Source organism: Bos taurus, chromosome 18, assembly GCF_002263795.3.
Source record: "Bos taurus isolate L1 Dominette 01449 registration number 42190680 breed Hereford chromosome 18, ARS-UCD2.0, whole genome shotgun sequence".
In the NCBI taxonomy this organism is placed as follows: Eukaryota; Metazoa; Chordata; class Mammalia; order Artiodactyla; family Bovidae; genus Bos; species Bos taurus.
Window position 1 is genome coordinate 62,878,866 of NC_037345.1, and position 23,985 is coordinate 62,902,850.

At 60.8% G+C, this 23,985-nt stretch overlaps 3 protein-coding genes across 9 annotated transcripts; 1 reads left to right on the forward strand and 2 right to left on the reverse strand.

The window, feature by feature from the left end:
* On the forward strand, window positions 1–9,824 carry LENG8 (leukocyte receptor cluster member 8). 3 transcript variants are annotated; one of them, XM_010815483.4, is made up of 16 exons: window positions 1–94; window positions 1,736–1,828; window positions 2,362–2,536; window positions 2,861–2,962; window positions 3,527–3,619; window positions 3,854–4,106; window positions 4,303–4,444; window positions 4,574–4,762; window positions 5,034–5,312; window positions 5,400–5,540; window positions 5,684–5,969; window positions 6,376–6,477; window positions 6,564–6,632; window positions 6,732–6,861; window positions 6,937–7,144; window positions 8,627–9,824. In XM_010815483.4, exons 2-16 carry the CDS (start codon window positions 1,791–1,793, stop codon window positions 8,787–8,789), a joined length of 2,370 nt encoding a protein of 789 aa, XP_010813785.1. In that variant the 5' UTR covers window positions 1–94; window positions 1,736–1,790; the 3' UTR covers window positions 8,790–9,824.
* On the reverse strand, window positions 9,548–12,302 carry LENG9 (leukocyte receptor cluster member 9). Its single transcript, XM_005219745.5, has one exon. The coding sequence runs from the start codon at window positions 11,464–11,466 to the stop codon at window positions 9,859–9,861; it is 1,608 nt and encodes a 535-aa protein (XP_005219802.1). The 5' UTR covers window positions 11,467–12,302; the 3' UTR covers window positions 9,548–9,858.
* Window positions 12,303–12,391: 89 nt separating this feature from the next.
* Window positions 12,392–17,858, reverse strand: CDC42EP5 (CDC42 effector protein 5). 5 transcript variants are annotated; one of them, XM_005219740.5, is made up of 6 exons: window positions 17,610–17,858; window positions 17,242–17,383; window positions 16,234–16,302; window positions 14,438–14,521; window positions 13,568–13,730; window positions 12,392–12,923 (listed from the first exon to the last, which is right to left on the reverse strand). In XM_005219740.5, exon 6 carries the CDS (start codon window positions 12,921–12,923, stop codon window positions 12,462–12,464), a length of 462 nt encoding a protein of 153 aa, XP_005219797.2. In that variant the 5' UTR covers window positions 13,568–13,730; window positions 14,438–14,521; window positions 16,234–16,302; window positions 17,242–17,383; window positions 17,610–17,858; the 3' UTR covers window positions 12,392–12,461. The 5 variants fall into 5 exon arrangements, with proteins under 5 accessions (XP_005219797.2, XP_005219798.2, XP_005219801.2 ...); XM_005219741.5 differs by lacking the exon at window positions 16,234–16,302; XM_005219744.5 differs by lacking the exons at window positions 14,438–14,521; window positions 16,234–16,302.
* Window positions 17,859–23,985: the final 6,127 nt, after the last annotated feature.

Below are 23,985 nucleotides of genomic sequence, written 5' to 3' on the forward strand. Positions count from 1 at the left end.
AAAGACAGGAGCCAGCCGGGTCAAGAGCAGTCGCGGAGCCCTGTTGCCGTCGCCTGGAACCTCCGCTGACGAGTCCCGGGGTCGTACGGCCGAGGTGGGTATGGCGAGCAGGGGTGGCCGGGCGGGCGGACGGAGACGGCGTTTCCTTCTGGCCTTCCGCCCCGCGGCCCCCGAGGCCTTGGCGGTCGTCGCATCAACGGACGCCGCGCGCGAGCGACGACAGGGTGTGGCGGGGACGCGGACCAGTGCGCCTGCGCGCGGGGAGCGGGGCGGGCGGCCGCGCACCGTCGCGCCTGCGCCATTGGGCGCCGCACCCCCCTCCCCCCCCGCGCTCGGAATTCCTGGGCCCCGAGCACCCCTTTCTTCAACTCCCATTGACGCGGCGGTTCCACAGGAGGACCGCGTTGCCCCAGGCGACGGGCCCCCTTGCTCTTCTTCGCCGCCTCGCCCCGCTCCCCGGGACGTGGTGCGCAGGGGCGGCCGGGGCGGTGTCTCCGGGGCCGATGGCTGGGATCGGGATCCGGGCAGGCTGTTCCTCCGTCCGGCGTCCTCGTTTGCTTTCCCTGGGCTTGCGGGACGGCCAGGTGCCCCACTCGCATCCGCGTCTCCTTCCTCCCCTTCAGACCTGCCCGGAAACCTCCCTCCCGAGTTGCACCAGACCTTACCCTAAGTCTTGCTGTCCTGGGTTCCCCCTCAATGCCCCTACCTCTCGGGACCGCCGGTCTCCACGCTCCCCACCCTTTCGCTCACTCCCGTTCCTTCTCTTCTCTGAGGCCCATTCTTCTTTAGGACTTTTCCCGGCTCTAGACTCCTGTTCCTGTCTCCCCACTTGTAGGACTTCTGGGTTCCCCAGCGGATCAGGCTTTTGGACACACTCATCCTTCTCAGTTATCCCCTCGAGTCCGGGTCCCTCCCACCCAGTCTTCGCCCCCAGGGCCCTCCTTCACTTTCTTGCAGTCCTCTCCCTCCCGCTCTTAAGTCCCTAACGATATTAGGGGTCTTTTCAGGCACCCGCAAAACTTTCTGTCCAGACCCCCAGCCAAGAGGATTTGATGCCTCTTCTCTCGGACCTATTGCTATTTTTAGGAACCTCCCGTATAAGAGTTTTCTCTGTCCTTAGGGGACCTTCCGGAAATTAGTCTAAGTTTTCTAAGAACTCCTTTCTTTACTTCAGGGCTCTTCTCTTTGCCGCCTTCTGGCTCAAGGAGTAACTTCTGGAAATCCTCATTTCCTCCCAGGTTTCTCCATTCTCCAGTGTTTTCTCTTCTCTCAAGACTCCTTCAAACACGTCCCTCTTTACAGGCTTTCTTTCAGAAGTCTTTCCCAGCCTCCCAGCCTTAAGCTTCACTCAGACCTTGTTCATTAGCGCTTCCTCCCTACCCCTTGCCTGAGGTCCCCCCAGCCACCCTCTGCCCCTCCTCCGATCTGTCTCAGGGTTTCCCTTGAACCTTTCCCTTTCTTCATTTGGGTTTCAGATCCTTCTTTTTCTCTTTGGGAAATTCCTTTCAACTTTTTTGCTTTCAAATCCTTCATTTTCCATCTAGAGTGCTGCAGGGGGCAGCCAGGGTCTTTCCCTGAGACTGTAGCCCATTTATTTATTTATTCTCTTCAGGCTGTTTACCCCATTGGCTCCTTCCTTCTCTGGCTTCTTGTGAGTCATCTGCTTCCCTTCGCTGGTTTGTGACATGTTTCTTGCTCCTTCTTGATTCTCCCTAATTCGTTTTTTGCCTTACAGTCAGTGAAAAAGCATTCTGGCTCCCGAGGTCCACCCCTTACACCCCAGGGTGCAGATGGCGGCCAACGTGGGTGATCAGCGCAGCACAGATTGGTTAGTGGGGCTGGAGGGATGGCATGGGGGTAGGGGGTGGTGAGAGGAAGCAAGGCCCAGTGTTGGGCTCTGGGTGGGCCCTCACTCAGCATGGGGGTCATGATGCGATCGTCCCTGTGCTTGGGCTGGGGGTGAGGCTTGTGTGGGCTTCATACTCAATTTATTTTATTTTTTTTTTAGTTCCTTATTTTTTCCAAAACAGTGTGGTGATTAACTTTCTGACTGAAGTGGCATCAGACAGAATTTGTGGATTCCTAAAACATTTAGGCCTGCTCGGCCCCAGGTTTTAAGTTCTGTGGATACTGGGCATCTTCTTGTTTGACTTTTAACAGCTGTATGTAGCAGGCGTCTGGTGAAGCACCTTAGGTAGGCAGTGGCGTTCACGGCTCACGGAGAGCTGTGAGCAGGAACTGTCAGCACGCCTCAGGTTAGACGCTGAGGCTGTAGGATTCCAGCCCTGTCGTTTGCTGGCCTCCATCCTGCCCACCGTCTGTGATGGGAGCGGGGGCTGACTCCACGTGCTCTTCCTGCAGGTCCTCTCAGTACAGTATGGTGGCCGGGGCAGGCAGAGAGAACGGCATGGAGACTCCCATGCACGAGAATCCAGAGTGGGAGAAGGCCCGCCAGGCCCTGGCCAGCATCAGCAAAGCAGGAGCCGCCGGCAGCTCCGCCAAGGCTAGCAGCAACGGGCCTGTGGCCGGTGCACAAGTGAGAGAAGTCCCTGCGGGACTGGGAACCCTGAGCGGGGCGGGGAGCACAGTGGTGTCCTCTGGGATCACCAGGGCAGGGCGTTCTGAAGATGCTCCTGGAGCCCTTGAGTGGGGATGCCCGGTCTGTCTTCTCGAGGAGTCTAGGGCTATATGGTCCTCACCGTGGGGAGTCCAGCCTAAGGAGGGAGAGGTGCCTGGGTGGGATGGCAGAGGGGGTGGTCTCCGTGGAGAGGTGCAGCCCCGGCTCCGTCCCTGAGAAGTTAACTCCTGGGAAATGGGGCTCCCGCCTGCAGCGCTCAGGCCTGCCACCCTCTGCCCACAGTACGTGTCGCAGGCAGAGGCCTCGGCCCTGCAGCAGCAGCAGTACTACCAGTGGTACCAGCAGTACAACTACACCTACCCTTACAGCTACTACTACCCCGTGGTGAGTGCCCCGCGGGGCGAGCTCCAGGGCAGCTGATGGACTGACCACAGCAGGGGCGGCTGCAGGAAGACCCTCCCCGGCTTGCGGCCTTCCTCGGCGCACCCCAGGCCCACTCTTGCTCCCTACTCCCTGCCCTCTTGTCCCTGCGCTCCTTGCAGAGGGCTACCCGGAACAGGCTTCCTTGGAGTGGCAGGCCTGCCGCCCACCCTGCCTGCCACTCGGCTTCTTTGCTTGGCCTTCTTTCTTCACTCACTGGGGGGAGTGTTAGGTGCCTGCAGCTGATTTCATCAGAACTGGGTTTCTGTGTGTGCAGTTGTTCTGTTGTGTTTAGACGGGGTAGCGCTCAGTAGATGGCTGTTGAACACGGTGAAACGTGGGACAGAGGGAGGTTTTCATCTTGTGACCTGTAGCATGAGCCAGTTTGGTGCGTTTATGCTGTGGAGAGGGGAGGGGTGAGAGGTCAGTGGCGGATTGCCTCTGAGGACTGGGAGAGAGCAGGGCCAGGCCCCCCGCCCTGGAAGGAATGGGCCTGCGGCTGACCCCTTCCTTCCTTGCCCCCGGCAGAGCGTGTACCAGAGCTACGGTTCCCCCTCCCAGTACGGCATGGCCAGCTCCTACGGCTCAGCCGCGCCCCAGCACCAAGGGCCTCTGAACCAGGTAATGCCCATGCCCATCCCTGCAGCCCGTCCAGGCAGGGGTATGGCGGGAGGTAAGGAGGAGCCCGAGCCCCCTGGCGGTCAGCAGGGTGGCTGTGGTAGCTAAGTCTGCACCCGAGGGTCGCTCTGAGGTCGGGGTGGGGAGAGCTGCACGCTGTAGGATGCGATGGTGAAAACTGGAGCGAGGGCCGGCCTGGAGCGCCTGCTCCACCCTCAGCGCCCGTTTCTCCCATAGCCCCCCGTCCCGGGCATGGACGAAGGCATGCCCTACCAGGCGCCCCCTCAGCAGCTGCCCGCGGCCCAGCCCCCGCAGCCTGCCAACCCCCAGCACGGGACCCATCCTCTGAGCAGCGGCCCCCAGCCTGGGACAGCCCCCGCCACCCAGCACAGCCAGGCAGGACCCGCATCAGGCCAGGCCTACGGGCAGCACACCTACCCTGAGCCCGTCAAGCCCAAGAAGGGCCAGCAGCTGTGGAATCGCATGAAGCGTGAGCGCCTTGGGGTGGGGAGTGGGGGCACGGGGCAGGGTCCTCTCTTGGGCACCCTGCACCCTGACCTGGCTTCCCATGTTGGGACCACCCAGGCTGTGGGTGTGGCTGCTCGGGAAGGAGGCGGGATTCCCAGCTCAGGTGTCCGGTTCTGAGGGGTGGGGCCAGCTGACCCCAGCTTTTCACGCCCTCACAGCAGCCCCTGGGACTGGGGGACTCAAGTTCAACATCCAGAAACGGCCCTTTCCTGTCACAAACCAGAACTTCAGTTCCACCACGGAGGGCCAGCACAGCGGCTTTGGCCCCCAGCCCAACTCCGAGAAAGTCCAGAACCACAGGTGAGTGCCCACCCATCCCTGAGAAAGTAGACCCTCCCTCCCTGGGTGTTACAAGGAGGGCTGACGAGGGTCCTGGCCCGGGTGTGGGGGCTGCTTCCCAACCAGCTGTACACGCCCGCCCTCCGCCAGGGGGAACCTATCTGGGAAGCCGGACGACTGGCCACAGGACATGAAGGAGTACGTGGAACGCTGCTTCACGGCCTGTGAGTCGGAGGAGGACAAGGACCGCACAGAGAAGCTGCTCAAGGAGGTGCTGCAGGCGCGGCTGCAGGACGGCTCGGCCTACACCATCGACTGGAGCCGCGAGCCCCTGCCCGGGTGAGTCGGGGGAAGACACAGGGGGCCTGGGGCTGAAGGGAGCCCTGCAGAGAAGTGGGCAGGAGGGTTGGGTCCTGGAGCGGGAGTTGGCTGGGCTGGAATTCCGGGGCATGCGAGCTGGGGGGCATGTTATTCAGCGGCCCGGAGCACCTCCCCTTTCTGTACCTTGTTAGCTGCGTGTGATGCCTGGGGAGGTGTCCTTTCTCCTGAAGGCACAGGGCAGGGAACGGGAGGCGCCAGACTGTAATGCTCTGCCCTGCCATGTTCTCAGGCTGACTCGGGAGCCTGTGGCTGAGAGCCCCAAGAAGAAGCGGTGGGAGGCGCCCAGCACCCTCCATCCTCCCAGGGGGGCAGCCTCCGCGACCAGGGGTGGGGGTGCCCAGTCCCAGCGAGGGACGCCGGGGGCTGGGGGCGCTGGCCGAGCCCGAGGCAGCAGCTTCGCCAAGTTCGGCAACCGCAACGTCTTCATGAAGGACCACAGCTCCTCCTCCAGCACCGACTCCCGCTCCCGCTCCTCCTCCCGCTCCCCCACCCGCCACTTCCGCCGCAGGTGCCGGGGTCCCCAGGCGGGCGACAGGGAGGGGAGGCCCCACAGGGACCAGGCCAGGCCTTACCTTCCCGCCCCTCCCTCCGGCAGCGACTCACACTCGGATTCCGAGAGTTCCTGCTCAGGCAACGAGTGTCACCCTGTGGGCCGCAGGAACCCACCCCCGAAGGGCCGGGGAGGCAGGGGAGCCCACATGGACCGGGGCCGGGGTCGGGCACAGCGGGGCAAGAGGTGAGCCTTGAGCTGACGGCGGGAGGGGCTGGTTTGGGGGTCCTGGGAGGAAGAGGGCGGTTGGTGTCTCTGGGGAGCGTCTGAGAGGGCAATGCCATGCCCCTCACCCCGTACCCCGACGCCCCCCCCACCCCCTCCCCCAGGCACGACCTGGCGCCCACCAAGCGCAGCCGCAAGAAGATGGCAGCCCTGGAGTGTGAGGAGCCAGAGCGCGAGCTGAAGAAGCAGAAGCGGGCGGCGCGCTTCCAGCACGGACACTCGCGCCGCCTGCGCCTGGAGCCCCTGGTGCTGCAGGTGGGCAGCCTGGAGGGCGGTGCAGCCGACCCTGACTGGCAGGAGCTGCAGATCGTGGGCACCTGCCTGGATGTCACCAAGCACTACCTGCGCCTCACCTGTGCTCCTGACCCGTCCACGGTGCGCCCTGTACCGGTGAGTGCCCAGCGCGAGGGCAGCGCCTCCGTGCCCGGGAGGCCAGGCCAGGGATGGGCGGTGATGAGCAGGGAGCTGCCACACCCAGGGGTGCTGACCCGGAGCTTGCACTCGGGAGACGAGTCCGGGAGGCGGGGCGGCCTCGGTGCCTCCATCCCTACTGAGGAGGCCGGTGCCTACGAGACCTGGTGCGTCCCCGAGGCCCGAGCTGGGCGCACAGGTGCGGGAGGCTGAGGCCAGGAGTGCGCTCTTAGTGTTGGCAGTGCTCGTTTCTAATGTTGACACGCACTGAGGGTCTGACGTTGAGCCCCCACTTTGGGACTCGGGTCCGTGGGCCCCTAGCAGATTTTAGCCCTTCCGACTGGTCCTGCCCAGGTCACACTGAGCCTTACTTCACCTGCCCCAGGTTCTGAAGAAGTCGCTGTGCATGGTCAAGTCCCACTGGAAGGAGAAGCAGGACTACGCCTTTGCCTGCGAGCAGATGAAGTCCATCCGGCAGGACCTCACGGTGAGGTGGGGGCCGGGGAGGGGGTCGGGGAGGGGGCCGATGGGGTGATGCCGGCTCTGCCCTGACGTCCGCTCTCCTGCCATCAGGTGCAGGGTGTGCGCACCGAGTTCACGGTGGAGGTATACGAGACCCATGCGCGCATCGCTTTGGAGAAGGTGAGGGGCGGGCAGGGCCCCACCTCACCCCGGGCTTTCAGCCGTCCCCCTATCCAGCCGTGTGGGGCTCACTCTGCCCCCTCACGCTGTGCCCTCCAGGGGGACCACGAAGAGTTCAACCAGTGCCAGACGCAGCTCAAGTCGCTGTACGCCGAGAACCTGCCGGGCAACGTGGGCGAGTTTACCGCCTACCGGATCCTCTATTACATCTTCACCAAGAACTCGGGAGGTGAGGCGCAGGACCGCGGCCCCGGGCTCCCAATGCGGCCCCTCAAGCCCCCTGACCCCGAGTCTCTGGCCGCAGACATCACCACGGAGCTGGCATACCTGACTCGGGAGCTGAAGGCGGACCCTTGCGTGGCCCACGCCCTGGCGCTCAGGGCCGCCTGGGCTCTGGGCAACTACCACCGCTTTTTCCGGCTCTACTCTCACGCGCCCTGCATGTCTGGCTACCTCGTGGACAAGTTTGCAGACCGGGAGCGCAAGGCTGCGCTCAAGGCAATGATCAAAACGTATGTAAAGCTGAGCTCTGCCCTGGCCCTCCGCCCCTGTGCCCCGCCCTGGCCGAGGGCGCCCTGTCTCCTCCCCCTACCTGTGTGCTCCGCCCTCTTCTGGACCCGCCCCCTTCTGCACAGCCACCTCTCCCCCCCTGCTGCTCTCTGCTCTCCGCAGCCTGGACCCCCCACATCATCCTCTTGTCCAGGCCCCCTTCCTCCAAGGCCTCCTGCCTCCCTGACCCTCCTGAGGCCGAGTCCCCCCAGAGGCTGAGCGCCCCGTGGGGCAGCCTGCAGAGCCGGCCCCGCCCTCAGTAGCTGTAGGCTCAGCAACCGGGCCTTGTGCCCTCCTGAGAGCTCAGATGAGTTTACGGCCAGGTGTCATGGGCAAGCGACGCCGGACGGCCCCCAAAGAGGGTGCCCTCTGCCCTGGGCAACGGTGTGCTCACATCTGTTAGGAGGGAGGCGCCCCAGGTGGGCTCAGGACACCCCTTTTTTTGTCACAGCCGGGGTTGTCCCGGCTTCTAGGGCTGGAGGCCAGGGATGCACTGAGTGTTGAGCGGTGCCCAGGTCACCCCCAGCAGGGCCACCTCCTGAGGTGACAGGCTGCCAAGCCCTGCTCAGAGGTCCCAAGGGCCTTGGGAGCCACGGGGCGCAGTCTGGGTGGGGATGAACACCCACTGAAGGTTAGGAGGCTCCTTGTGGGCTTCAGTGTGGGGTAAGAACGTTTAAGGGTGAGGTAGAGGGTGGGGCCGCGGAAAGACAGGCAGTGGGCCAGACTCAGCAGACCAGGCAGGGCGTGGGCTGCTGCCTGCCCAGAGCACCAAGGGGCCTGTGTCTGAAGGGGCCCACGTCTTTGGCAGAGACCGCCTCCTGTCCCAGGGCCAGTCCCGCAGACGGCCAGGGTTCGAGGCGGGAGGGGTCCCGTGTCCCCACTAGTGCACGCCCAGCGGCCGTGGCCCTGGAGCCTTGCTCCTGGGTGCATACAGCTGGGTGGGCCCACTGCTGGGAGGGCGCACAGAGCTGCTGGCTGGCACCGGCCCACCACCTCTTAGCTGGGTGCTCAGCCTCCTCTGACCAGGGTGAGGCAAGCAGGAGGGGTGGTCCCCAGATAGGGTCAGTCCCGGCCCCTCACATCGACCCCTGCCCTTCGCATCGACCCCTGCCTCCCCGCCCCCCCGGCCGCGGTGGGCCCTCTTGTGAGGGTCTGCGCAGGCCCCCAGCCAGCAGAGGAGCCAGCTGGCCCTTCCCTCCCATCCCCTCCTCCTGTCCCCCGCTCAGGTAAGTGAGGGCGAGGGGGGGCGCAGCCGGGGCTGGGGCCCCGACCCCACCCCGGGCCCCCCCGAGCCGCTGAGGTGGGGAGGCTGCGGGTGGGAACAGGCTGGCAGCTAACGCGCTGAGGAAACCTCTCTGGCGCCCGAACGGGGGCGCCCCCTCCCAGCCCAGGGGGCCTTCCCGCGTCCACTGCCGCCTCATCACCTTCTCCTCTTGTCTCCGTAGCTTCCGCCCAGCGCTGCCCGTCTCCTACCTGCAGGCCGAGCTGGCCTTCGAGGGCGAGGCCGCCTGCCGGGCCTTCTTGGAGCCCCTGGGCCTGGCCTACACGGGCCCGGACAACTCCAGCATCGACTGCCGCCTCAGCCTGGCGCAGCTGCCAGCCTTCTGAGCACCAGCGCCGTGGGGGCGGGGGGCCGGGTTGCAGATCTTGTCTTTGAGCCATGGACTTGGGATGTAAATTAATTCGTGGGGAGAGGGCTCCAGGAAGAGCCCTCGTCCCTGCCCCCGTTTTCCCACCGGGGAGTCTGTACAGAGATTTTTCTACATTTTTATTTTTGGCCTCAGAGGGTCGGGCTAGGGAAGGAGTGGGGACAGCGGAGGGCTGGGGGCGCGGTCTGTAGGCTGGTCTGTCCGTCTGGCCCTCCACTAATGCTGTCTCAGTGTTTTTTCTCTCTCTCTCTCGAGCTCGTACTCCGGTACCGACCCAGCACCCTGGCCCGTCCCATGCCGGGGGGCAGGGCAAGAAGACAGGCCGCTCCGCCCGCGCCCGCCTGCGGTGGGGGCATGCCCGCTGCCCGCCGCCCGCCTGCCGCTCCACAGACTCTTGTTGCCAGCCCTCCGGGGCCTCAGTGTTTGGGGCGAGGGGAGCCGCCTAGAGACTGTGCCCTGCCCTCGGCCCCCGAGCCCAGAAGCCACCGTCGCCGCCGCCACCCGCCACGCCGCCGCCACACTGAGGACTCCGGAGGCCGCCGCGGGACCTCGCCGGCCGGGCCGCCTCGTCTGCAGTTGTATTGAGTTGTCTCCGTGTCCCCCTCCCCCGTGTCTCCCCTGCCCCGTCCTCCCCCTCCTCGCACTCTTCCCTCGGTTCAGCACAGGTAAAGCGGTTACCCTCCCTCCCTGCCTCATGGATCACCAGCTCACGTCATGTTTCCTTCTCTTTTCTTTTTGTGTGTGTTTATTTAAGTTATTTTTCTTCCTCCCCTTTTCTTTTCCGTCTCCCTCCCTCTTCTGCCATGTAACTGGAGGGTGCGATGAGTTGCAAACAGCTGGACTGTCAGGCTGCTTCTCTTGCAGATGTCCTCCTCTGCCTCCCCTCTCCCCCCTCTCCCCTCCCCTTTCCTTCCTTCATTCTTTTCCTTGGAGCACTGAGCACCACTTGGAAGCTTGAGAGAAACCAAAATTAAAGAGAGAGAGAGAAAAGCCACGTGTGCGCTTTGTCCTTGTCTGGGGCCCGGCCCTTATTTCTGGGGTTGACCTCCCAGGGGGAGCTCGGCCAGGGCCTGGTAGGTGCCCCCGGCCCTGCCCACGCGGCACAGCCAGAGTGTCCCCAGGGGCTGGCTCCCCAGCTCCTGCCGCGGGCTGACCTCGGGAAGGCAGACTTGGGCGCCCTGGGGCACCTTGGCCAGGGTGAGGTGGGGGCGTATCCCCCCGAGAGGCTGCAACACCCTCAGCCCCTCGGCCTCCAGCCTCTGGCTCAGCCTCTGGGCCAGGCTCTCCAGGGGTGGGGACGGGGGAGCGCAGAGCACGTGGGAGCCCAGGCACACCAGGCGACCGAACCTCAGCCTCAGAGGGACCTCAAGCCTGGGGTCAGAGAGCGCGTGTCTGAGCGCGGTGACGGCCGCCGCTACCTCCCCGGGGCCCGCCAGCCTCAGCAGGGCCAGGGTCAGGTGGAGGGCTTCAGCCGGCACCGTGAAGGCCGCGCAAGCTGGTGCGCCTCGTACCAGGTCTTCCTGGACCTTGGCCACCTCGGCCCGCAGCTCAGGCTCCGTCACCATGAGCGCCACAAAGTGCGTGGGGCGGGGCTGGCGAGGGCCCACAGCCGCGGTCGCTCCTCGGTCCACAGGCCAGATCCCGGGACCCCACTCCGTTCCCATCTCAGAGAAGCTTTCCGGGGGCTTCCCGCCACGGGTCTGCATGGCCCTGGCGGCGGCGGCGGCGGCAGCAGCTGGCTTCAGCGCCCCTCCTGGCGCCATCCACGGGCAAGCTTGGCCTCCAGAGTCCGCCGACTCCCACTCCTGGGTCCTCGCTAATACGCCTGCCAGCGTCAGGCGCCCAGCTTCGGGGCTTCCCCCATCCGAGGCCAAAGCTGCCCGGAGTCGCGTCTGGGCTGGCTGTACCGGCCCCCCTGCGTCCGTGCCAAGGCGGGTGGCAGCTACGCTGTCCAGTGCGCCTCCGGTCCCGTCCGTATCCTCACCTCCGAGCGCATCTCCGACTGAGTTGGCATCCTCGCCGTCACTCGCCTCCCCGTTCCCGTGCGCGTCCCCGCTCCGGTCCCCACCGTCGTGCACGTCCCCGGGCCGGTGCGCGTTCACGCCGTCGCTCTCGCCTCCGGGTCCGTGCGCGTCCTCGCCGTGGAGCGCGTCCAGGATGGTGGGCCCACGGCCAGCCGCCAAGCCGGAGCCAAAGACGAGGTCGGTGCGCGAGGCGCGGTCCCATACCAGGCGGCCGCGGAAGCGGAAGTAGCGCACCCGGTGCTGCGGCACGGCCAGAACACCCGGCGCGAGCGCCGCTAGCGGCTCGTCCCAGCAGAAGGAAAGGAAGGGCTCCTCGCGCACGCCCAGGAAGCGGTCGACGTAGCCCACGGAGAAGTCGGCCGGGTTGAGGTGAGGGTCCCAGCGGATGCGCTGGATGACGGCCTCAGCCGTGCGCAGCGGCGGCTTCTTGGCTTTGGCCTGGTCTTCGGCCTCGCCTCTAGGCTGCGGCAGCGCCGGCGCCCCGGGGTGGGGCTGGCGGCAGCGGGCGCCGAAGCGGCAGCGGCCTTCCAGGAAGAAGCGGCAGGCCGGCGAGGGCCCGGGTTCTGCAACCGAGACCCCCGCGGGCGGCTCCGGCCCTCCAGCCGCCGCCATAGGCGTAGCGTACGGCGGGCGCGCTCGCCCGGCACGGGCCGCTCCTCGCGGGGTCAGCCCTGCCCGGCCCGCCGTGACGTCACGGGCGCGGCTCCCGCCCCGGCCCAGCCTGGAAGCACCCCGCGCGTGGGCCCGCCCTGCGCCGAGCCCGGGTAAGCCCGACACCTGCGGGCGATCGGGTTATGTTGTGGCCTCGCCCCTGCCCACGCCCCATCGCGTGTGGCCCCGCCTCTCCCGGGCGCGTAGCCAGCGCGGCTCAGCTCCCCTAGGGTTCGCAGGCGCCGCTCGGCTCCCCTAGGGTTCGCAAGCGCGGCTCGCCACTCGCGCGCCCCGGAGAACCTGGTTGCCCCCGCCCCGCTAAGGATCTGCACTGCTGCCACGCTCCTCCGGGCCCCGCTCGGGCCTCGTCCTCCACGGGAGAACTGGACGCCTGAGGGCTCAGCATGAACTTCTCAGCCCGGATTCCGGGCACCCCTGTCGGCCTCGGGGCGTCCCTTTCCTAGGGGGCCACGCCTCCTCCCGGCCACTTTTCCTGCGCGGCCGCTCCCGGGGTAAAGGGCAGCCCTCCTGGGCGGGATCCACCGGCGGCGTGGAGCTCCCTGGGTCACAGCCCTTGGCCAGCCCCCGGGAAGCGTCGGGCCGAGCCCGGAACCGCGTCCGGCCGGCAGCGGCTCGCGGCCCACTTTGCTGAAAGAACTGTGCAGTGGGAGCGACCACGTGGGGGCTCCGCCCCTGGGAGCCACGCCACTGCCCCTCTTAAAGGGGCCGCATCCCATTACACCAGGACCACCGAATTTCTACCACTATCCACCCGGCGGGTACCAGAACCCCCCCGCGACACACCTGGCTCTTAGGGGCGCCGGGACCCCATCACCCTGTCCCGTTACCGCTCTCCACGTGCAAAGTGAACAAACGAAACCCGGGACACAGACCTTGTCGGTTTATGTAGAAAGAAGTGGGGCGCTGGGCGGTAAGAGCGCAGGGAATGGGGGTGCCTACAGGCCGATGACGTCGTCCGGCTCGAGGTCCGCGTTGGCGAGGCAGCGGGCCCGGGGGTGCTGCGCCCCGGGGCCGGGGTCCACGTCCGGCTTGGCGGCAGCGGCGCCCGGGCGCTCCGCGTCCATGACGCCCAGCACCGCGTCCAGCATGGAGGGGCCCAAATCCAGGTGGAAGGACAGCAGCGGGTCGGCGGGCGCGGGCGCGCGGAGGGCGGGCGGCGAGGCCTGCGGCACGGCGGGCGGCGGCGCGGTGCGCGGCGCCCCCGCGGGCGGCGCCCTGGGCTCAGGGGGCGGCCCGCCGCCGTGGCGGCTCAGGAACGAGGTGTCCCCGAAGGCGTCGCCGCCGCGCCCCACGTGCAACGTGTGCCGGAAGTCGCCGAGAGGCGCGGAGATGGACAAGGCGCCGCGCTCCGGCCGCTTCTTGGGCTGCGCGGGGCCCAACTGCTTCAGCACCGGCATCTGCGGGGTAGGGGCGGGTTAGCACGGCCTCCCCCAGGGACGCTGCCGAGGCCTGCCTGCCGAGTTCCCAGCCCTGGCCTAGCCCGCGGTGCAAAGGATGCTCCGGACACGCACAGCACGACCGTGGTGGGGGGTACGGGGGTTACTACATTTTACAGCTGCGTAAACTGAGGCCCGAAGTCATAGCTGCTTGATTAAAAACTCAGACTCAAATTTAGGTCTGCCTGTATGTTAACTGCACTTAGAACTAACGTTTGAGGATTTCATACTGCAGAGAACCAGCAAAACACGCTTCACCAAACCTGCAGACTGCTTCCCAAACGGCAGAAACTCCACCTTGAAGACGGGCTCCCCTAGTGGCTCAGACGGTAAAGAATCTGCCTGCAATACAGCAGACCCCAGTTCGATCCCTGGGTCGGGAAGTCCCCTGGAGAAGAGACTCCAGTACTCTTGCCTAGAAGATTCCCTGGACAGAGGAGCCTGGCGGGCTAAGGTCCATGGGGTCACTCGACTGAGCGACTATCACTCATTCCACCCTTAAGACAGAGCTGCCCCTGTCCTTTAGAGGAAGAGACACGGTGCCCAGCGCCTGCCACACTTCTAGAGGCCCGCACACAGTTTTAAACGCTTTAATTTATTATTACCTTTCTGAGCCTCGGTCCTTAACTGAGGCCGCTGGCCGCCAGCTCACGCAGGGCGGGGACAGGCGCAGGTCTTCCTCTCCGGCACCACCTTCCGGGCCCACAGAGCTCATACAGCCCAGAGGAGGGCAGAGGAGACCCTCTCAGACGAGGGGAGCCCCCCACCCTGTCAATACACAAGGTACAGAAGCCCCTTCTGAGCCGAGGGACGCTGTGTTTTGATTTATTTCAAAATGTCTGGATTATGTTTGTCTTTATACCAACACGGTCATAAAATATAATTATAACATAGATAATTATGTCCATGAAAGCTTTGCCTGGGACACACAAAAGTCATAATGTAGGCTGGCCTGAGGATTCTAATTTGGGAGGTTTAGGGTGGGCCTGGGAATCTGTATACTTGCACATGTACGTGTGTGTGCGTGTGTCCACATGCACGCTCAGTCGTGTCTGACTCTTTACAACCCCATGGACTGCAGTCAGCCAGGCTCCTCTCTCCATGGGGTTCTCCAGGCAAGAACACTGGAGTGGGTTGCCATTTCCTCCTCCAGGGGATCTTCCCCACCCAGGGATCAAACCTGCATCTCCTGTATTTGTGGGTGGGCTCTTTACCACTTAGACCATCCCCCCGACACCCACAGCGTTTTACACAGTGTTTTACAATTTCAAATTATCTGGTTTTGAAACAAGCAGCATAAAACCTTACTTCTTGCTAAGAGTAACAGTAATAATAATGCAAAATTTCCTATGTTAAAACATGGCAAGAATGGCATAAATTCCAGTCTGGCAGCACATGAACTATAAACCAGGTGTCCTATGGCCACATGACTTCATGACTTCATGACTTGATGGTAAATAGATATGTCCACCAACCTTTGCCCATATCCTGGAACTTGGCTGTTTTTATGGAACTTCTGGGAGGGACTTGATGACCTTGTACTTTTGTTTTAACAGTCACTGTTGGAATAATAATAAACATTCTTTCTATTTGAATTGAAGCCCCACCCTTTGCCAACTGTATGAACTGAGATAAATGATGTGATCGCTTGGCTTGTTTTCTATCTGAAAATGGGTGAAATAACACTACCTTCCTTGTAGGGCACACAGAAACACTCAGAGAAAACTATATTTGTAACACCACCAGTCAATTGATAGTGATAGCACTGGGGGTGGGGGGAGATGTGTCCCCAGACAAAACTGTGGAACAAAATTTAGATTTCATAAAATCCTCTGAAGCAGGCAAAGCATTGTCCTTTTAGTAACAACCACCCTGGGAAATACCAGCTTTTATGTGGAGAAAAATTAAAGCCAAAGGATTTGAAATAATTATAGATGGCTGTGGTCTGAGGGCTGTCCACTCCCCTACTCAAACACACATACACACTTTACATTTATTTCTCTTGAAAAACCAGTCTTGCTTGACCACCTCTATAGCGCTTCTCAAAATTCCCTAACCTCCACCCAGGTGAATAAATATATTTTACTGCAATCTGGAACACAATCACCATTCCTTCCCCACCCCACCCAGTGTATAAGGGAAACATTTTATGAAATGAGACTACTCAGCACATGCTAGGCACTTGGATAGTTTAGATTCTAATCTATAGTAGTATTTTGGCCGTGCTATGCAGGACCCTAGTTCCCCATCCAGGCATTGAACCCACACCCCCTGCAGTGGAAGCCCAGAGTCCTAACCACTGGACCACCAGGGAATTCCCTGTTAGTCTTTTTCAACGCTGACCTCTGCTCATTAATGAATCTCAATCTACAGTTAAAAAAAAAAAAAAAAAAATCTGTCTCAGAGCTAGCAGTGCCCCCTGTCTCACTGAGCCATGAATTATAGGTGAAAAAAAGCAGAACTCAGAAAGCCAGCTGCCCAGACTTGGATCTGACTGTGCACATTGCTGGGTTGCTTTGGGCAAATCACTTACCCTTTCTGACCTCACTTCCTCATCTCAAAAATGGAATGTTACTCACAGGATAATTCTTAGTCTCTTTGCAAAAAATAGTGAGGGGGAATTCCCTGGCAGTCTGGTAGTGAGGACTATGAGCTTTCACTGCCAAGGGCACTGGTTCAATCCCTGTTTAGGGAACTAAGACCCTGTTAGCCAACCAGTGCAACAACAACAAAAGAATTGGTGAGATATTGCCCCAGGGAAAGTCTTAGCACGGTAGCCAGCACACAGAAAATGCTGTGTGCTCCGTGGTCCAACCTTGCATCATCCTCACCTGTCCCAGAGAAGGAAACAGATGCTCAGAGAGGGTATGTGACTTGCCCGAGGTCACAAAGCAGCTCTGCGGGCCTCCAGAGCCCAGAGTTATGGCTTCAGCTGCCAGCTGCCCCATGCATTGGCCCTCCCTGGGCCGCTCTCCACCTCTGCTTCCTCTCCCTGCCCACCCCCCACCTTGCCCTCATCCTGTCCTCCCACCACCCTACAGGGTGATAGCTCTGGCATTTTCTAACACTTAGCAGCTCCTGAAGATTTTGGTCTCTCACAAGCCATGCAGACAGAAGGAGGAAAACAAAAAAACAAAACACAGCCGGAACTAACTCTCTCAACCTCACACCTCAGTTTGCTCCTCTGAAAACTGGGAAGTCGGAATGCCTATTTGCAAGGGGCTGTCCTAGAGTGGACTCATGGTGCTGACATTGTTTCCCAAGCACTTACCCTGGGCCAGGCAGGGGTCTAAGCGCTTCAGGCACATGAAGGAACTCATGTAGTCCTCCCAACAGTCCCCTATGAGGGGAGAACCCTGCTATTATGTTCATTTTAGAGATGTGGGTGACAGCTTGAGCCACAGAGAGGTGAGGTAACTGGCCCTGGGTCACACAGCAGCAAAACCCGCCTGAATCTGGAACGCAGCCAGACGAACTCCGGAGCTGGAAGGACGTTGTATCGCTCATGGTCCCCAAAGGGTAGGGCGTGCAGACCCGTGGGAAAATAAATAATGCTTTCATATCAAGGCCAGGGACCTACACCCTTGACCCTGTTTGTTTGCTTTTTTTTTTTCCATTCCAGGTAAGAACAACGAGTTAGAAATTGTTTTTGAAAGCCACCGCTTCTCCTGGCTAGTTCTGAGAACTCGGGGTGACTGGGGGAGGGCTGGGGTGGGGTGGAGAGGGTGTGGGGAGCATCCATCCACTTCTCCGAGCCTCGGTGTCCCCTGAAATTGAAGGCTCGAATCTCCCTTGTGTGCCCGATGCAATGAGGTCATGCTCGGAAAGAGCCAGTGGCGGGGCCAACTCCGCACAGAGGAGCTGTTGTGTGTGACGACCTCGGGCCGGGCAGAGAGCAGGAGCCGCGACCCTGGACCCGCGCGCCCCTCCTCCCGCCTCCACGCGCCCCCCCCTTTCCTGCCGAGGCTCCAGCTGCAGGGGGAGGGTGGGGACGCACAGCTGGCTCTGCTCCGTCCTCTCCGGGCCCCAGCCAGCCCCACATCCAACCTGGCTGGTTCTCAGCCCCGTGGGAGAGGCGACCAGGCGGGCGGCACCCGGACGGCGCAGGGGGACCGGGGACCGGGACCCCACCCCGACCCCCCTGTGGCTCCAGAGCGCGCTTCCTGAGGCCACGTGGCTGCGGCCCGGGCTTCAGCGGCCGCCGTCCTTTCGGCCGTTTGTCTGCCCCGCTCCCCTCTGGACTTGCCTGGGGAGCCCGGGGCCGCCAGTATCCCCTTACCTCGCGGTCCTTGCCGAACCGGACGCGCGCGCTCTCAGGCTCCGGCTCCGCCCGGGACCCGCTCCTCTCGGTTCGGGGCCCGCCTCCGCCTCCTGGTCCCAGGCCCGCGCCTCCCTCCGCCTTCCTTCGGGCGGGATCTCACCTGCGAAGGGCCCGTCAGGCGGAACCTGGAGGGGCACTCACGACCCGGGCGGCCGGCCCGCAGCGCCCCCTGCTTCTCTCTTGGGTCCCGGGAGCCCTGACTCAGTTCCTCCTCGGCCTCAGGACGCGAGGGGGTCCCAGACCATCCCCCGGCCTCCCCTCCACCAGCCCCGGGAGTCTGAACCCCACGCCCGCCTCCAGACCCTGCCACCGGGTGCCCTCTTTACCTGCACCGGGAACGGAAGCCTCAGCCCCTCTCGGGGGCCATGATGGGAGCCCAGAGGGGCGCAGAGTTCCCGCCCAGTCCCGTCTGGGGCCGAGAGGGTTAAGGCAGTAGGCCCCTCCCAGGCCTCCCTTATCCCCCTCCCCCGACCCCCCCCCACCCCCCAAAAAAAGTTGGCCTCTAGGATTTAAGGACTAAGAAGCCGCGGCGGAAAAGCGGAGGCCCCTCCAGGCTGAGTGTGGGGGCGGGAAGTGGCCGGGACTGGATGTGCGGGTGGAAGGACCGCGGAGGGGGTGGGGGATTGGATGGACGGGGCGGCCCCCCAGCCCGGCCCCTCCCCTGCCAGCCTGGAATTTCCTGCAAGTGGGGAAGTCTGGCTGTTTGGAAAGAGTAATTTCTTCCAGATTGCAGCGGTTGGGGGAGCGAGTGTGGGGCCTGGAAGAGAGAAGCCGACAAGGTCAGGCAGTGAGACCGGCGGTAGGAGCGGGTGGAGGTGGCCGCAGAGGGCGGCTCCCTGCCTGCGTTGGGGAGTTGAAGGTCCGGGCCTGGGCGTCACCTCGCTGGGGCTCGGCGCCGAGCGGTACGAGAAGACTCAGGGTTGGGGGTGGGGGGTGGATGGCGGGAGGACGATCCCCAAGAGGGTGAGTGCGGGAAAAGCCCCACCCCGGGGAGGAGGCCGGCTCGGTTGTGAGCTGGGACGGAGGGGCTGGAGAGGAGGGAAAGAAAGAGAAGGCGCTCAGTCGTGTCCGACTCTCATGGACTGGGGCCCACCCGGCTCCTCTGTTCTTGGAGATTCTCCATGCCAGGCAAGCATACTGGAGAGGGATCTTCCCCACCCAGGGCTCGAACTCAGATCTCCGACTTTGCAGACAGACGCTTTACCGTCTGAGCCATCTTTGCGGCCAAGAGCAGGGAGGGTCCTGGATAAGGAGGAGGTGTGGCTTGACTTGAATCTTCCGAAGCGGGAGAAGTACGTGTTTACAGGGTTGAGGACCGGAGGGAGCGGGCCAGGCCGCCAGGTGGAGCCCAGGGCCCTGAGGCCCCGGGTGGAGCCTGGTTTGCCTGGAGAGATCGGGTTGGAAGCCACGGGGAGCTTCTGATTTGTCCTGAGTCGGGTATTAAGCGGGAAAAACAGGGTCAGAACTTAAAGGGGCAGAGAGTCCACTTCACAGTCCAGAAGGGGGATGGGCTGAGACAGGCTGGGACGGTGGCTCAGATGGTAAAGAATCCGCTAGCGATGCAGGAGACCCGGGTTCCATCCCCGAGCGGGGAAGATCCCCTGGAGGAGGGTACGGCAACCCACTCCAGTAGTCTTGCCTGGAGAATCCCACGGAGAGAGGAGCTTGGCGGGCTACGGTCCATGGAGTCGCAAAGAGGCGGACACGACTGAGCGACTAATACTTTTTTCTTTCACGTTCAAGGCAAAGTTTAAGGTGGGGGTGGGAGAGCGGTCACCCAAGATAAATGCTTAAATAACAACAGCATTTTAGTTATTTTCTGTTGATGTTTGGATTCACATTACAGTGCATCATTATAAAGGGATTTAGTATATTCTCAATGTCGTACAATCACCACCTCTATCTGATTCCAAAACACTCATCACCTCAAGCAAACAAAAGACAAACTCCCCCACCTGGTCTGGTCTGCACCTGGTCTGCTGCGGCAGGCTGCCTGCGTCCTTCTGCGGCATTCACCCTGTCTCTCCACCTGAGTCCCTCTTAGGCTTCAAACTCCCTGACTTGCAAGCCTGCTCCACTGTCCTGCCTCTGGCCAGAGAAGATCCTCTGCTTTTAGGGCTCACGTGATTACGTGAGGTCCACCTGGATAACAGCCATGGTAATGGCTAGATCTAATGTGTTACTCTGTAATCAGTACAAGTTACATGCTGCTGAGGTGTCTGTGCCTTCCCAGTGGCTCAGTGGTTATGAACCCGCCTGCCAATGCAGGGGACATGGGTTCAATCCCTGATCCCAGAAGATCCCACATGCTGCAGAGCGACTAAGCCCTGGAGCCACAACCACTGAGCCTGCGTTCTAGAGGCTGTGAACCATAGGCACTGCGCCCTCTCACATGGCAACCGCTGGAGACCATGGGCCAGAGCCTGCGCTCTGCAAAAGCACCCACCGCGACGGGAGGCCCGTGCACCTGAATCAGACAGTAGCCCCACTCACAGAAACTAGAGAAAGTCCACATGCTGCAACAAAGGCCTAATGTAGCTAAAAAACCCCCAAGAATCCAGCTGCAGTGCAGGAGACACAGGAGACCCTGGTTCAGTCCCTGGGTTGGGAAGATCCCCTGGAGGAGGAAATTGCAACCCACTCCAGTATTCTTACTTGGGAAATCGAATGGACAGAGGAGCCTGGCGGGCTACAGTCCATGGGGTTGCAAAGAGTCAGACACGACTGAAGCGACTTAGCACACACGCAACCTAGTCATAGGTTCCAGGGATTTGTGCCTGGACATCTTTAGACGTGCATTCTGTCTACGCCAAGGACCTGCAGAGGGCAGGTCCTGGGGGATGCTGGGGCGACCGCCAAGCTGGAGAGCCTGGGAGGAGGAGCAGGAGAACAAGAGACCCCGGAGACCCTGATCCAGAGCAGAGGGAAGGGCAGTCAGCCCCACCAGAGCAGAGGGGAGCACCTGTACGGTCCCTGGGGGTGCCGTGCCCACCAGGGCCCTGTACTTGTTTAATGGTTTGCTCTATCTTGAACTATTAATCCTTTTGAACAAAGGACCCCGCATCTTCCTTTGCCACGCACCCTGAAAACTATGTAGCTGGTTCTGATTGAAGTGGGAAGAACAGAGGCCGGAGATGAAGTGGCTGCAAAGGGTGACACTGAGAGATAAAAAGGGGAGGCACTTGGGCCAAGGCCCAGCAGCCACAGAGAAGGAACCATGAGGAGCCTGTGTCCACACATGTCCCCTCGATGCAGGCTCAGAAGCAGACCAAGGCTGAGTTTAAAAAAAAAAAAAAAAAAAATCCACTGCATTTGGTAACAAACCAGAGGCCACCGGTGGCCGAGTGAGAACTGCCCCTGGGGGCTGGGTGGGTGGGAGCCAGCTTGCTGTGGGGGAGGGGAGGGAGACAGGGAGGAGGATTTCGGAATCCAAGGAAGGAAGGGGAAGGAGACAGGGTATCCCAAGGAAGAGGTGGGGTCAGAGAAGGCATTTTGTTTCTTTGCTTGGTTTGGATACATTTGCCGCTATTTTGTTTCTTTTTTCAAAAAAGTAATTTTTAGTTACATAAAGGGTACCTGAACACATCCTCCTTGAAAAAGAGAAAAAAACGCTAGCTAGTAAGGTTTTGGGAGAAGGCAATGGCACCCCATTCCAGTACTCTTGCCTGGAAAATCCCATGGACGAAAGAGCCTGGTGGGCTGCAGTCCATGGGGTCGCTAAGAGTTGGACACAACTGAGCGACTTCCTTTTCACTTTTCCCTTTCATGCACTGGAGAAGGAAATGGCAACCCACTCCAGTGTTCTTGCCTGGAGAATCCCAGGGATGGGGGAGCCTGGTGGGCTGCCGTCTATGGGGTCTCACAGAGTCGGACACGACTGAAGTGACTTAGCGGCAGCAGCAGCAGTAAGGTTTTGATGATCTTGTCCAGTCCAAGGCCATGAAATTAGTTTGAGGTATAAACCTTCCAGGGCTTCCCTGGTGGCTCAGATGGTAGAGTCTGCCTGCAGTGCAGGAGACCCCTGGGTTGGATCCCTGGGTCAGGAAGATCCCCCTGGAGGAGGAAATGGCAACCCACTCCAGTAGTCTTGCCTGGGAAATCGAATGGTCGGAGGAGCCTGGCGGGCCACAGTCCATGGGGTCGCAAAGAGTCGCCCACGGCTGAGCGACTAAACAACAGCAATGCACCATTCCACTGGGTTGAGCTCTTACGCGTAGCCCTGTGGTCCGACAGTGGGAGCTACTGGCATCTGGGGCTGGGTCACTGCTTGTGGTGGGGGTGGCCTGTGTACTGGGGGATGCTTGGCAGGGTCCCAGGGCTCCACCCGCCGATGCCAGTAACTCTCCCTCCCTGTGATTTAGACTCATCACTGTTTCCAAACGGCCCCCAGGAGGGGGATAAAGGCCCGGCTTAAGAACAGCCGATCAACGTGGTGCTCTAAGTAAACACATTTTAAACACACAAAGGCGGGGCCTCCCTGGTGGTCCAGGGGCTAAGACCCCGTGCTGCCACTGCAGGGGGGCCCAGGTTCAATTCCTGGTCAGGGAACTAGATCACACGTGCTGCAACCAAGACCCTGTGCGGCCAAAGACGCAGCTGCTAAACACACGCAAAGGGACTCGCTGCGTGACTTTGGGCCGCCACTTCTTTCCCACTTGGCAGTCTCTTTTGGAACTCATTCATGCAGATTTTAAAAAGGGGCTATGAACTTATTTCAGCATCTTGAAGAAAGTACATAACAACAACAAGAATAGCAGCTAATGCTCATGGAAGGGTCGGAATCGTTTAGGAGCAGTTCTAAGCTCTCTTCTTAGGTAATCTTAATCTTTGGAATAACTCTGTGGGTGAGAGGAGGGTGGTATTACTATTCCCAATGGGTTTTCCACTTTGTTTTGCCTTAGGAAACTTAGTTCATGCAGCTGTAAAGCTGTGTGGCTGGGATTTGAACTCAGGCAGGCCGACCCTGAGGAGAGATGAAAAATACAGGAGAGGAAGGTTGTATGATGGACAGGACCTCGGAGCCGGCGGGGCGGGGGTGGGGGGGTGGCTGGGGATCTGTCCCACAGAACCTTCAGCACAAGCTGGAATCAAGATGGCCAAGAGAAATATCAATAAACTCAGAGATGCAGAAGACACCACCCTTATGGCAGAAAGTGAAGAGGAACTAAAGAGCCTCTTGATGAAAGTGAAAGAGGAGAGTGAAAAACTTGGCTTAAAACTCATCATTCAGAAAACTAAAATCATGGCATCCAGTCCCATCATTTCATGGCAAATAGATCGGGAAATGGTGGAAACAGTGGCTGACTTTATTTTGGGGGGCTCCAAAATCACTGCAGATGGTGATTGCAGCCATGAAATTAAAAGACGCTTGCTTCTTGGAAGAAAAGCTATGACCAACCTAGACAGCATATTAAAAAGCAGAGACATTACTTTGTCAACAAAGGTCCATCTAGTCAAGGCTATGGTTTTTCCAGTAGTCATGTATGGATGTGAGAGTTGGACTATAAAGAAAGCTGAATGCAGAAGAATTGATGCTTTTGAACTGTGGTGTTGGAGAAGACTCTTGAGAGTCCCTTGGACTGCAAGCAGATCCAACCAGTCCATCCTAAAGGAAATCAGTCCTAGGTGCTCATTGGAAGGACTGATGTTGAAGCTGAAACTCCAATACCTTAGCCACCTGATGCAAAGAGCTGACTCATTTGAAAAGATCCTGATGCCAGGAAAGATTGAGGGCAGGAGGAGAAGGGGACGACAGAGGATGAGGTGGTTGGATGGCATCACTGACTCAATGGACATGAGTTTGGGTGGACTCTGGGAGTTGGTGATGGACAGGGAGGCCTGGCGTGCTGCAGCAGTTCATGGGGCCGCAAAGAGTCAGACACGACTGAGCAACTGAACTGAACTGAACTGAACCTTCTGGAATGATGGGCACGTCCGGTACAATAACCACATGTGGCTGTCGGCACTTGAACTGTAGCTAGTGGGGCCAGAACTAAAATTTTAATGGTATTTCACATTGATTCTACAAGGAAATCACCACTCGGCCAGTGGTCCAGGTGTCGGGTAGCCCCATCTAGGGCACCTGAGGAGGGTTTAGCTCCCCAGCAGGGGCTCCACTTGGAAAGCAGGAGGAAGGGCGGAGGGGAGGCTGCAGCCTGGACTAGTAGGCGGGGGTGCTTGTGGGGCTCTGTCCTGCTGGCCCTGGCCTGGGTGATGAGGTTCAGCTGTGCTGGGAAGGGAAGGGAAGCTGGTTCAGATCCGAAAGTGTCAGTTGCCTAGTCATGTTTGACTGTTTGCGACCCCCAAGGACTGTGGCGCGCCAGGCTCCTCTGTCCGTGGGATTCTCCAGGCAGGAACACTGGAGGGGGCAGTCATTCCCTTCTCCAGGGGATCTTCCCTACCCAGAGGTCAAACTGCAGGACATCTACGGAACACCTTGCTGTGAGCAGGCTCTGTCCCAAGCCCTGCTCCCATGCTCTCTCATTTAGGCCTTGAACCAACCTATGAGGCAGGTGCATTAGGCCCACTGAACGGACGAGGAAACTGAGTCAGCGTGGCAGGGCCCCTCCCAAGGCTGGCAGTGCACTGACCTACACCGGAAGTGTGGAATTTCCCCTGTTGCTCAGGGATGCGAGCAGAGGATGCTGCTGATCGGGGGAGTGACCCAGGTTTCGCGTTTTGCCATCAGGAGGTATTTCCAAG

What these genes read in the sequence shown, in the direction of transcription:
- CDC42EP5 (XM_002695391.6), bottom strand. Translation starts at nt 12,923, where the DNA reads ATGCCGGTGCTGAAGCAGTTGGGCCCCGCGCAGCCCAAGAAGCGGCCG.
- LENG8 (XM_010815482.4), top strand. Translation starts at nt 1,791, where the DNA reads ATGGCGGCCAACGTGGGTGATCAGCGCAGCACAGATTG. An exon ending in GATCAGCGCAGCACAGATTG is followed by an intron (nt 1,829 to 2,361) that starts GTTAGTGGGGCT and finishes CTCTTCCTGCAG; the next exon opens with GTCCTCTCAGTACAGTATGG. An exon ending in ACAGCTACTACTACCCCGTG is followed by an intron (nt 2,963 to 3,526) that starts GTGAGTGCCCCG and finishes TGCCCCCGGCAG; the next exon opens with AGCGTGTACCAGAGCTACGG.
- LENG9 (XM_005219745.5), bottom strand. Translation starts at nt 11,466, where the DNA reads ATGGCGGCGGCTGGAGGGCCGGAGCCGCCCGCGGGGGTCTCGGTTGCA.